We start from the raw sequence: 14,502 nt of genomic DNA, 5'->3' as shown, positions 1-14,502 counted from the left end.
TCACTTGCATTGGCGTTCTACAGACTGGTACATCAAGTTAAAATCTGATGCATTGTAATAGGTGTGATTTTGCAATAAATATTTAGCTTATACTTAGCTGATGTTCGTACATGAATGTAGATGTCAAAAATGTATTATGCATTGTACAGTTTGAATCACTCAATCAGATCTAGTGGATGGTTAAAAATTTGTTAGTAAAAGAAGTTAGATATAGTAATTTTAAGTATGCGTTATGAAGCATTCTTTGCATGCAATTACGTAAGTTAATAACCCAAACATCATTATACTGTAGCAGAGCTCTACAGTCAGCATTAAACTCCTATCTGATAGTATGCGCACTTTATTACTAAATACATAATATGAGTCAATTGATTGGTTATTAGCTCCCCAGCCAAAAAAAAAAACAACGCAATTTCATATCCACCCTGTGTAAAGCAGAGAGCGGTCGAAAGACAATTACGCTACGCCTGCACGTGGCCTGTTTGCCGTGTCGATCGGACGGAGAATTTCTTTCAATCCGAATATCCCAATCGGACCTTATTGCTAAATACATAAAATTCATTTTCCATGCAAGCTACTTCAGCCAAATGACTTTCATTGCTGGACAAAGGCCTCTACCAAAGATTTCCACAACGACCGGTCCTGCGCCGCCCACGTCCAGGCACCTCCCGCGACCTTCACCAAATCGCCACCAGTAGGGGGCCTGCTTAAACTACATCTTCCAGCCCGTAACAAGCTACTTACTTATAGGTATTGGCTCCATAACCGGACTACAGGGTGTGGTTTTGTAAAACAACGCCCATTTCAGGGGTAGTATAGGTACATGATACTGATGCAAAAAAAAATAAAAAATAAAAATTTAAATGTTCATGGAAAAATCCATGAAATCAGGAAAATGGTATTATTATTATGCGGTCGGGCTATCGGACAGTCCCCCCGCTCTCCCTGTGGGGCTGCCGCATGTATTCGGTGGTGTAGCGGGGTACGCGGGGGTGGTGCGGGCGGTAACAAGTGCCGTCTCGAAAGTTTTTGATGTTTGAACAAGGATTTTTACTATTAAAGTAATAGTTAAAATTTTATTTATATTCTTCCTGTCATTACTTTCATGTGTACTATCGGGGACTCGGACGCCTTGACACCTTAAGGGCCTAAATTGTTTGCACACACACGCTCGATTATGCTACGCCCCCGTTCATTCATGTTTCGGGTCTAAGCAGCGTCGGCGCACCACTGTAGATGTTTGCCCTAGCAAACCAAGCTCTATGTAAAGCGTTTAGGATTGAGTATTGCTTATTACCCGCATCCGTAGCGCTCGTTTGGCAACGTCGCATTTTAGTCAATTTGAAACCCAATAAAGAATCGCTACAAAATATTATGTGGGGCTTCGTGTAAAATTTAAACTAGCGATTGCCCGCTCGGGTCACAAAATTGGTATCGCACATTCCGAGGTAACTGTGCAATTTCCCGAGAAAAAAGTAGCCCTTTCTATAATTATTGTTGATATTAAGAGTGTAAATCTCATGATATTAGTTTAGCTAGTTAAGGCGAGAAATACAAAATCATACAGTTACTTTCGAATTGTACTTATTTAATAGGTATTTAATTTATTCGGAACTTATAATTTATAAACAATATGTTATTGAATTAATTAGTAAAGAGTTAAGGAATATTTGTGGCTTAAAAACAATTATTGTAAGATCTGGCTACATAATAACTTTCTTAAATCCTTGAATGTAAATAAAAACCTATAATAGGTTTCTATTTATTTTTAATACATAAGCAACTTTTGTTTTCCGTTTTAAAGAAACACTTATCTACGTTATTACAATTTAATACAAATATTGCACTAGGTAGCAATAATCCAGGTGATTGGTTATCGTAAATATTATAATATTAAGTTAGTTTTATTTCAAATTCAATTTTTTATTGCACATTAAGTGTCTTTACACAAGGTCTTAATCAATAACAATTAAACTTCAAACTAAATAATACTTAAACAGTTAACAATGTATAGATAGTTTGTAAGTAAATATAAAAATTAAGAATTATTTTGAGAGGCATGGTTCAGTAATCGCGCGGAGGTCAATAAAAAGGCAATCAAACTGTCCAATTACTAGCACGGGTCAACACAAAACAAAATCAATCGGTTATTGATCACAAAACTTCACAAAAAAACAAAGGAGAGAATATGTCGACAGTTCGTCAAAGCAAAAAGCAGACAGACCTCGTATAAAAACAGAATATTAAAAAATACATACCTATCTACCTATTTGTTTGTAACCAAATTCTATTATTAAAATTCTAAGGCTGAGTTGCACCATCTTACTTTAACTTTGACAATCGTCAAAAATCTGTCAAACTCCAAACAAAAAGCACCGGTTACCGTTATAGTTACGGTCAAAGTTAGGTGGTGCAACTCAGCCTAAAACTAAGAAAGATTGAAGAAAAAGAAACATTTCGTTTTAAACCTTAACCGTATGACAATAAAGTGCACAAAGGTATTTCGTATTGCAACCTAAGCCCTGATTGTCTCTTATTGGTCGTAGTAAAAATATAGTAAAATGCGTAACCAATTAGAGACGGGGTGAGCACGTGACCGGAGCGATGCGCTTACGCAAAAATTTCTACAAAGTGGTCAGGCGGAAGAGTCCCCGATAGTACCTACTATCGCCCCTGAGATGGGCGTTGTTTTACAAAACCACACCCTGTATATTCCAACAAAAAAAAACAACACGATTTCATATTCACCCTGTGTAAAGCAGATAGCGGTCGAAAGACAATTACGCTACGCCTGCACGTGGCCTGTTTGCCGTGTCGATCCAACGGAGAATTTCTTTCAATCCGAATTTCCCGATAGAACACGGTTCGTGACTCGTTGCCGTGTTGACTTATTGCTCGTACGGCCAACAAAACAAGTCCGCCTTAATACAACGAGACAGAGAACAAAATGGGACCCTATAAAGAGAGTTTTAAATGGCCAGATATTGCTGAATAAGTACTTGAAGCACAAACAGCAATCCTATGTCAATTAATTTAGAACTAAAATTTACTTGGTTTAGTTTTGTTGCTCCGGCACAAAATAAATAAATAAATGTTCATGCTTAAAACAATGTTTGCTCTGAGGTATTTACAAAGTACGACTAGCACTTTATTTATTCTATGTTACGAGCAGATTAGAGCTTCAAACTACAAAGAAACAAATAATGAACCTACAAATTGTTTATTCATGAAAATCCTTAATCCCTCGCCGAATAATAAAACAAAATCTAGACAAACTTAATTACAGCAATCCATAAACTAAAACCGATAACTTAAAACAAAAAGAATCGTCAAGCCGTAATAAGCTGAGGTTTAAAAATAAATCCGAGAGTTTCCGTAAAATGAAATTAGCCGAAAAAGAAGCCGCCATTAAAATTACATTAGCATAAATAAGAGGAATGCTAATCTAAGGAAAATAAATCCCGGGAAGAAATAAAAATAATCCGCCGGTCATTCAATGACACCGTGACGGATTTGCTAGGACCCGTTTCTGTGTTTTTTACAAACAAACAATTGCCATGTGAAATACAAAATACTTAATTGAAAATTCCGTACCCAATCAAATATTAACTTACATTTTAGAAATATAAATAAACACAACACATCAATACGTTGGTACTACCCGTTCGCGCTAAGTTTGCCGGTCTCTTCCAACCGCGATTAAACGCAAATAATTAGTGATTAAACGCAATTGAGTGTTTTATTTTACGCAAATACACAATTTTTATCAATATTAATAAATAAAAAATATTTTCAATTTAATTTGCTAAAGTTATAGACTTCGAGTGACGTCATATCGCCAGCGGCAAACTTATCGCGAACGGATAGTAATAATCTTGCGCTCAGTAAATATTGCGATTGGTACATAATTAAACAGATTTATTTAAAGCAAGTAATTATCAAAAGCAAATGTACCTAAGTAACAAAGATTTGAAAGCAAGCAATTTAAAAACGACGAGAGAAATATCAGACAGAAATCAAGATTTTTTTATTTGTGTTTTGTTTTTTGATTTGATTTTATTTCAACTAGAAAAAACATTGGTTTTCGATTATTCTGAATTCAGACAAAGATTTTTTGAATTCAATTTTAGAGTGGCGAAAATTTTAAGATACAATAGTCCTAAGTAAGGTGAAAACCCTTTAGGCTTTTTTAAAATCAGGAAACAACTATTGGAAGTGTGTCAAAATTTTTAGTTTAAATTATTAACATGCATAAAAGATTGAAATCTCCTTTATTCAGCTTTATCACCGTACACTTATCTAGTTGGATATATTTATGCAAAAGAATAAAGTGTTAGGAAATTATGAGTGATCTCTATACGCTAGTCTATGCTAACGATGACAAGGTGGAAACGTACACACTTGGGGCAAATGAAGATTAATGGGAGGCAAGGTGAGCGAACTGGAACGACCTAGAATTGACTAATACATTTAAATTCTTGACTATAATTCACGCTTGGCAGTAATTAAATGAATTAACCATGTTAAATCCTTTCGAAAGTGAAACAGTTTTGCTTGATAAACGTAATAACACCTGATTACGTTGCCTTTTGAGTGTAATGAAGTATTAAACTTCATATTACTGGCGATGACAGTTATTTATTTCTCGTTTGGAGAGAAACGTCGGAAATTTAATATTCATTTGTTATTCTGTCACAGTTTGTATACATTTGCCACTATACAGGGTGTTCCAAAAATAGTACATCACACTGGAGGTAGAGTCTAAGACGCATCGAACAAGCTTAATATGGCAATAGAAAAGTTTTATAAGTTTTAAGATATTATGACCAATTTTATTTATTCATGTCCATAGAAAAGTTTAATGAATTAGTTATTTTTAAAAATGGACTTGATGTACTTGTTAGATGCGTCTTAAGCTCATATACCTCTTGTGTCAGTATGACGTGCAAATTTTGGGACACCCTGCATAACATGTTGTCAAAATAAATGTTGATATTTTCCAAAAATCTTTACGACTATTAGGTACGACTTATAAACAGTTCTAACCTTTTCTATACTCCGACCTAGATCTTAATGATGTTGTGATGTAGTGAACATTAAGTACCTCTTTATGATTAATGCCTTTAATCTCACCGTTTAATCCCGTATCTCAGTACAGACATTAGCGGCAGTTTAATTACCGTTTGTATCAAAATAAATTATCTAAATTAGACGAAATAAAGTATTCATGTCGACACAACTGTACCCGAACGGTTCTCCCAGGGGCGACAAATGTACCGGGGCTTTACCCAAATGCGTCCATCAGTTAGAAGGAAGTTTAACACTCTTTTATTATAATTAGTCCTTGGGGGGGAAACTCAGAGGGCCAAATGAAAGGTTTGGGATAGAAATGTTGGTTTTCTGCCCCCCAGAGACACTTGTTTAATTCGGAGTTATCTAAACTGTCATTGTGGCAAGTTTGAGTACAGTTACACGGGTACCGTTTCAAATTATGCACACAAGATTAGGATTTCGGTTTGAATTTATTAGTTTTCGGACTTTTACACAATCGAGAAAGTTCGGGCAATCAGATTGAGCGAACTGAATTGAAAGCGATGCGGGCCGCGGTATGAATAACTAGACGTTTCCAACGAACCCACTTCGTTTTTTTGGTCCGAAAACAAATGATTACTTCAAAATGTCGGGGTTTCATTGTAAATAAAATCTCATTTCTAGAATAAAAACAAGTCTTTGCTTATTTAATTTTGAAATAAGTTTAGTTATGTAGGAGAGATTAACATTTACAGAAAGCCGTTTTAAACCAAAGAAAATATTTACTTAAGTCAAGTATAATGTATACGTTTGCCAACAAAGTCGGCTTAATTCATAAAATCCAAAAATAGACTGACTTACCTACTTATCAGCTTACAATGAGACTCTGAGCCCCAAACATTGTATTCGTACTCAGCAAAGGAAAATATGTTTCCAATCAATCACGAAAAAAATTACGGTTTTATAGATCTCTTTTCTTGTAACGTGGGTATCCGGATTCAATTCATTCCGTTACATATTCCGGAATTCACGGGAAAGCCATCCCGGTCCCAAGATCGATGCCACCCTGGGAAGACGGCGAGATATCACAACAGATGTCGGCGACGGTTATGTCAACTAGCCTTCCATTCACAAAACTAATAAAAGATTCAGTATCGCTTGCCAGAAAGGTCCTTCTACACCAGTGCCTATTCCGACCGAACATAACCTTACAGGTCACTTCGACCCTCCCCTGGTCATTATCACGAATATGGTTTCACATCGCCATAAATCCCCAACTACACCGAGACAAAATTATCGCAGCTGTTCCTTCCCCAAGACTGTTGAGAGCTGTTTAAATTTTCACAAAGTCATAATTACTTAGGATAATACAGGTGGCATTTGGAGTGAATCGTGCGAACACATTTATACGTCCGCTGAACACATGTTCAAAGGGGCGGTTTTGGTCCCCTGTCAGAAATATAAAACTTTGACGGTTGGTTACGCGTACAGGGGTAAATAATGTCTTTTAATCTCTACATAAGCGGGCGACCCTTATCCGAGGGAATAAAAACTTTACAGAGTGGCCGGGCACAGTGACGCGGAATTTATTTTTCGATTAGCCAATGTTGTACATTCGGTCAGATGAAAAAGGTTTCTATGATGAGGTTGAGTGGAGTTGCTAACCTTGAAATGTGGTCATGTGGGACATTTCAGAGGACTAGCGACAATAAAGCTGTTAATAAATAGTCTTATTTTATTTATTTCCAGGGTCATACATAATTAACCTTCGGAAGGCAACAGGGGTGACTGGTCACCCCACCAGTTCAAAAAAGTCTTGATACGTTTAGTTGCTGATGTTGTGTCTTTCTGTCGTTTGGTCTATTCTCTAATTGGAGGGAAAGCTATCAGTCGCATTCGTCAACATATAGCGTTAGGTTCCTGTTTTTGATATTTTGACACTGCTGGGGTGACTCATCACCCCTGTTGCCTTTTACGTATACTTTATTTTTTCGTGTTGCTAAAGTAAATGATTGGTTTTGGAGTAAAAATGGCTTTGTTTTCGGATGGTCAAATCGAAAAATACATTTATAGACTTGCTGGTGTCAATTTCTATGATAAACGCTGCTCAGATGATAATAAGATTTCCAAAATTGAAGACAATATCTCAGTTCAGTCGGAGGAGGAAGACTTTATTTCCAATAGCGAAAAATTGTTACGACGATGACGTTCTACTAGCACAATTCGAACATAACGTGCTATTATGTAAGAACGGACATGTTTAGTCTTCTTGTTTCCATCACCTTGGAGTCAAACATCACGACGAAATATAGTAACTGTTGCGAGAGATACGAGAATTATAGAGCAATTACACATGACATTCTAAATATGAACTAGGAACCTCCTGAGGGTGCACCTTTAGCAAAGTTACAGAAGCAGGCAAGGTGAGTGCTGTGTCAAAGAAAACTGGACAAAAAAGTTAAGACATCTCGTATAAAATGTCAACTACCCTCATGCCATCAACATCGCAAAGATATTTGCTTTAACTGTGCTTAATGTTAAAAAAATATTTATTAAATATATATAAACTGTTAAATGAAAGCATTTTTAGTTTTATAATGAAACAAAGTAATAGATCTTATCATTAATTAGTTTAATTTTTCATCACAAAGCTATTTATTTCAAATTGAATTTGTGGGGTGTCTGATCACCCCTGTTGCCTTTTACGTATACAAAAAAAGTGTTGCCTGCCGAAGGTTAAGATGAAATAAGTGTTTAAAACTGTATTAAAGCGGAGTCTTCTCATTTATTTTACTTTTTTCGTTTGTGACAAAATAGTTTAACCAAATATTCCGCCTCAACTTCCAAAGCACATGTCGTTGTTAAAGCACTTGTTACATAAATTCCGACTATATCGCAAGACAATTTAGTTTATCTCATTTTTTATTGAATATAAAATGGCTGACTGCGTACCTTTCTCTTATCCGATGGGGTTATTTATAGCACAAGTTTGTTTTTGACCGCCTCACGTACTTTATAGGGCGAACCTTCCGTATCCGGAATTGCCAATTGCTATTTGATATATATACTTCACTCTCTAACTTCTGGATCTCATATTTCTTAGATTTTTCGATTTACGCGACTGTAACATGTATTTGTATGATAATCGGGTTGCAAATGATTTGTAAGAGGTCGGATAGTTTTCCCAACTTTAGGGTTGTTGGTTTTATTGTTTAGGGCATGATTTTTTCTTTTATGCGTTGGTTTCTTTGTTATTCGCTTGTTTATTTTAACACGTACTTGGACAAAAAGCAGTAATATGTGATATGAAAAGGATGTTGTGATTGTGAGTGTGAAACATTTTTTTAATCATATATTTTTAACGACAACCCAGGACAGACTGTAGGGCTAGAGCAAAAAAGAAAAAGAATTCTTAATCAACCCAATGATTGCCTATTTTTTTTTTCTTCTCTTTCTAATAAAGGCCTGAGTGCATTTGAATTCTAAATGAATATTTATTTAATTAAGTCTAGAATTCCAACGTTATAAAGCAAACCTAGATCTCCAAACCATAATTTACTAAACTAATAATTAAGGATAAATTATTTGACAGCCAGACAGTTAATGTGAAATAATGTTTATTACTGAAAGCTGTGAATTTAATGAGCTACTTTAAATTCTATGAAGAAATTGCGATAAAACAAAAGCAAACATTAGCATAAGGAATGTATACTTCAACTATAATGTTTTACTTGGCTTATTTAAATAACGATTTTTAATTTCTATTGTTCTTTTCGAGATATAAAAAATTCGGGTAATACATGAGATTATAACTAAAAAGAGCGTAAAGTAACTAACTATGGAATAAAGATTTAGGCAAATTACTAACGTATTCATTTTCTATTATGATAGCAGGACAGCCATCAAATTATTACGATACAGATCTCGTAAGATGAATTAAACTCGTTTATTATACCTACGAATAGTGAAATCCACTCTAGCATTTTAAAACTTTACTTCATCTAAATATACCTACATACATAACTCAAAGGTGACTGACTGACTGACTGACATAGTGATCTATCAACGCACAGCCCAAACCACTGGACGGATCGGGTTGAAATTTGGCATGCAGGCAGATGTTATGACGTAGGCATCCGCCAAGAAAGGATTTTACGAAACTCCACCCCTAAGGGGGTAAAACGGGATCCACGCGTACGAAGTCGCGGGCGGCCGCTAGTCTAGTAATAAAATAATTAATATATCTGGAAATATCACACTACGCCATTTAGTCCCAGGATGAAACACGTGTTTCTATTTAAAAACTATAACAAAGCCACATAAAGCAAGGACAATTCCCATCTTAGTTATTATCCCCTTTCCTCGCTTATGTCTTCAAACCCCTTCAAAGGACAAAAAGAGGACACAAAAATAATCTCAGGGTTATATAATATAGCCCAGTATATTTTGCTTGTTCTTAGCATAAATGCGGACTCGACAGTTTTTCAAATTGCTACACGGTAGGGATACCGGTAACCCTCGACGTTGCAGGGGCCTTGATTCAGTGAAGAAAGAAAAACGAAAAGTAAATATATGATAAATAAAGTATAAACTTTCCCCCTTTCAAATCATTAAAAGGAGTCAATCAATTAATTATCAACGTTCGCTCGCGAGCGTTGCTCGCGTGCGTTCGCCGACATTCGCAGCTGGTTAGCTCGGCCAGTATATTTGATGTCGTTGCGTGGATAGTCGTTATGAAGATAAGACGTATGGTATACTATCAGCAACGTCAAGGTTGATCTGATTAAAGCAAAATACAAGTTTAATTGTATTATGGAATTTATGATTAATGGTCAATGGGAATAACCGTTTGCAGTTAACTGTTTACGGGATTTTTTTTAAGAGGTATAGGGAGTTTATACTTTAACACCTACGAAGCCATAGGTGACAAAATAAGAAACTCAATTGTAACAATAAATATGATTTAGTAGGATAGTAGGATTGATTGTTGAAAAATATAAAATAATAAAAAAAGTTGAAAATTAAAACAATTAGCATTATTTGCAGCTCTCATTAACCTGAACAACAATGCAAATCAGTGCGAGTTAGTGTAGTGTGGGACACTTTGCAGTGAGTGATGACGTCATGATGTAACAGTGGTTCGGTACAATGTGGTCGGTCAAGTGGCGGCTGATGCTGATGCTGGCGGCGGTCTGGGCGCAAGAGGGCGAGTGGAGCGAGGATGCTGAGGACTTGGGTGAGTTGCAATATATACCGTATTATCACTGTATAAGAGGCAATTTTAGTCGACTGTAGCTGCAAGCAGCAGCAGAAGGTGACGTGTCACCGCGACGTCTGGTTTCCATTAAATACCTTTGCTAAAGTTAGGTTAATTTTCATAGAAAATGTTCTTAGAAACTAGCACTAGTGTCGCGACAACGGCACGTGTCGACCGTGTCGTCTGCTATGAAAGTATACCTTGAAGTTCTTGGATTAGTGGTGACGTCATGATGTAACAGTAGCTCGGTACAGTGTGGCCTGGGCGCAAGAGGGCGAGTGGAGCGAGGATGCTGAGGACTTGGGTGAGTTTTTTAAGAATAAAGGAAAAAAATTAGAAGTCTAAGTACCGGTTAGCCGTGCAGTTGCTGGCTGATTCTCATTAGCGAGGCACTAAGACGGTAACTGTGCGGTTTCAGTTTGATGTAAATGTACGGAGAACTGTGCAGCAACCGCGCGATTATCACTGTGTCTGTACCGGGACTTTTAGTGCCTTTTCAACTAAATAACGCCACGCCAGCGCTGCGCAGCAGATCCCACGTTCGGTGCTTCTTAGCGATGGCGTCGTGAGAGAATAGAAGTAATGCGTTGACGCATTACTTCATAATTTCATAAAGGTATAAGCAGCAGGCAGGTGACGTGTTGCCGCAACTTCTGGTTTCTATGAAATACTTTTGGCAAGTTGTCGCTAGCAAAGGAAGCTATTTCATAGAAATACGTCATACAAACCAGTAGTAAGTATCGCGACGACAAGGCTGCGAGCCTTTGAATTGTGTATTGAAACCGTGTGTCCATACCGATTATAATAAGACTCGGGCCCACTAAAAATATAGGCCTTCTGCCGCTTAGGGTACTAGAATGAGCCAAAAGAAACATTTAGCGGCTATCTAGGATACAGTTCCTACTTGAGGTCCTTTCTAACTAATCAGCAATCAGATCTATCTATCTCATTACAACTCTGAAGCCATAACGTTCATATTATTTCATATCCCTAACTTTCCTCTTCAACAATTTTCCTCGTTTCTGGTGCCCCGTTGATTTTGTAACAAAATAACAAGTAGGCTTATTCCGTACTAGCTTTCCACCCAATTTTTTTCCAAAATAAAATTTAGCCTATGTTACTCGTGGATAATGTAGCTTTAGAATGGTGAAAGAATTTTTAAAAACGGTCCAGTAGTTTTTGAGCCTATTCATTACAACCAAACAAACAAAGTTTTCCTCTTTATAATATTAGTGTAGATAGTTTGAAACGTGACTTAAACAAGGAGATAGACTCGTATTAACCGTGTCAGCCGTTTGATTACTGTATATATTATTAACGTATCCTTAGCAGTCAGTCTTATAAGCAATTATGATGATATCAAAGTGCTTTGATCTAGCTATTTGAGTACCTTGACATAGAGAATTAAGACAGTCTCATCGTGAGAGTTAGGTAAGTAATTTCATGATTTTTTACACACGATGGCTTATGTAAAGCAGAAAATCAAACGCACAGCGTTGAATACAGCTCTGTGATTGGTTCGTGTGTGACCTTATGCGTCCACGCGCACTGTGAGACCTCATAGTAATGTTTGTGAATACGGGCGTCAGTCTTTCAGTCAGGCTATTAATACTCCAGCTGATGGATTCTGCCCGATTATTATAGCTAGAAATAAACTTAAGTTGAGTTGCACAACCTAACTTTAACCGTAACTTTATAGATAACCAGTGTTTTTGTATGGCGTTTGACACATTTTTGACGTTTGTTAAAGTTAAAGTAAGATGGTGACGATGGTAACACAGCTTAAATAGTCGTTTGGAAAGTTAAGTTGATGTTACCCGATTAAGGGTGGATTCGACCAAACAAGAGTAAATATTAATCTCAAAATAAACTTGTCATTTTGACATCATTTCCCATTCTGAAACTGTCAATGTGCCAGTTATACTAGGAGTTATGTGTTAATTAGTTGATGTGGAATAGAACAACATAAGCAATTGTCAATATTTCGAGGAAAATTAAAGACATCATCAAATTAATCAAATGAAAATTCGTTCAGCATTCGTGGTTACGGATTCCAAAAACATGGCATTTTTATTACAACGCCATTATGCCACACCTCGCCATGAATCGACGGAGCGATCAAATGAAACAAATCGAACAAAGTCAAGTGGGAATCCGGCTCAACCCATTAAACGCGATTGCTTGTCGAAAATGAAAATGGGGAGATATATTTTCGTTTGTTCGGTTATTCCATGTTTTTTGTCTGATTTTTATGCAACCCGTCGGGAGCTGCGTTTACACGCAACAAATTGCTCACTTTGATTGAGTACGCCGATATTTTAAGGCCAGTAATTCAGTGGAGTTAAATTAAAACTCAACGGCATCGGTCCCATCAATATAAAGCAAGCGGTGGTCGCGCAAGTTTGTAAATAAATAGTCGAGCCTTACCGGGACGCGCGCGGCTAATTCTTTAAGAAACTACACTACGGTTTTAAAACTTCACCGCTGATATTGTCCGCAGAGTAAATACTATCTGGGTCAGGTCTAAGTTCCCGCAACTAGATGGAGAACTTTAACTTCGATTTCTCGTTTGGATGCCTACGAAAAGAGCAAAAAGTGGGACCCAATTAAAAAGTGTTCATGCATGGGTGGATCTATTCGGGCCGGTTTTATTGGAACGATTAATTTTATTGCGAAAATTTCTGGACAGCGGAACGGGGAATAGAGTGGCCGACGTGGCAGCGACCTTTTGTGGTGACGCGATGGATGGGGTTGTTCTGCGATCTAATCAAATAGCAGCGAAAAATCATTCGAACGGTTATTGTGTGGGTGATGAATGAATTAAAATTTCAATGTAATTGGAAATTCTGACGCTTAATATTTCGAGCGAAAGGTAAAATCATCCCTATAGCCCGCCGCCGCAACCGGTACCACTACATCGTTTTTGGCGATCGAAACGTTCAACTACGTAATTTCTTTACATCTCGTATCGACTTCAGATATCACAATTAGTTAAATTTGTAAATGGATAAAAGAGCCATCAATATTAAATAAGAAAACATAACTACGACAAAGCATAATCCACGCAACTAAGACAAAAATATGCCAAACAAGGAAATCGTATCCCGACGACAACACAGAAAATAATTGGATTAAATTCCCTATAACATTTGTGAGATATATCGTGTGTCCGTCTATAATATGCAATAGCACGAGTAGAAAGTCTATACTTTTTGTTGAAAAATAGCATTTAACATTAAGAAAATAAGATGCCCCAGTGTAAGTATAACTTGATATGCCGTCTGTACAGATAACAAATGTCCGCAGGCGCAAGAAATATTATGTTACACACGCGCGTTGCGTTCTTTATTTTCTCCTTGTGCACATAATGCTTACCTAGTTTATCCGGCTCACTGATTTGGAAAACTTACCAGAATAAGCGGATTATTTGCTAGCAAATTATGGTTGTTCTAATACGGTAACAAGTTATTCCGTTTGTATCGCGGAAAATGTAGTGTGATTTCTTTTAGAATACAAATGAAATAATGCTCTTGCATTTTGGGATTTAGCCTCTGAACAATATTCGTTGTAACAAGTGAGGTACGAAATAGAGACGTTAACGCCCGTATCACAAACACTACTATGAGGTCCCACAGTGCGCGTGGACGCACAGGGTGACAAACGAACCAACTCTACTCTATTCAACGCTGTGCGTTCGATTTGCTGCTTTACTACCCACTTGCAAGCATTGTTTGTGAATATAGGCGTAAGTGACCTAGCAAAGCTTAGCGGACGATGCTGGTTGTGGTCACGGGTTCGGACTCCACGGGGTACAAAACTAAATGTTACTGAGCGCTTGAGTAGTCGTAACTAGATACAGGCTATTGTTTTCTAAGTGACACTTTCTAGTATGAATATGAAACATAGGATAGTTTTTATCCTGGTTTTTAAAAGGCAAATATTTTCTATAAACACTATCAAGATTCACAAGGGCGAAGCGGGTAAAGCTAGTCATATTTCTAATTGGAGGGTAAAATGAAAGCACTTATATACCTAAATAAATAAGAATAAAAGCCAAATAATTACTGTACATGATTGCGAATAAATTATATACGTGAGCTATTCTATTTATCTTGTAGAGTTCATGTGTGTTCTCCAAATAAAAGTAAATAGCGCTAATTCATCTCAAGATAAGAAACAAATTAAAGGCACATTCTCGACTTAAGGCGTGTTCA

The 14,502-nt window shown here is 36.8% G+C and overlaps 1 protein-coding gene across 1 annotated transcript in view; it reads left to right on the top strand.

Annotated features, from left to right (window-relative positions):
* The window catches only part of LOC135080809 (uncharacterized), a 158,094-nt gene that overhangs the window by 15,001 nt on the left and 128,591 nt on the right, over positions 1–14,502 (top strand). Inside the window, exon 2 of the mRNA XM_063975531.1 lies at positions 10,078–10,267. Coding sequence (XP_063831601.1) covers positions 10,180–10,267 — 88 coding nt within the window. The 5' untranslated portion in view covers positions 10,078–10,179. The remainder of the gene's footprint in view (positions 1–10,077; positions 10,268–14,502) is intronic.

Source organism: Ostrinia nubilalis, chromosome 18 (assembly GCF_963855985.1).
Source record: "Ostrinia nubilalis chromosome 18, ilOstNubi1.1, whole genome shotgun sequence".
Taxonomy (NCBI): domain Eukaryota; kingdom Metazoa; phylum Arthropoda; class Insecta; order Lepidoptera; family Crambidae; genus Ostrinia; species Ostrinia nubilalis.
Note: the sequence above shows the minus strand (reverse complement) of the source record. Positions and strands in the feature narration are given on the sequence as shown.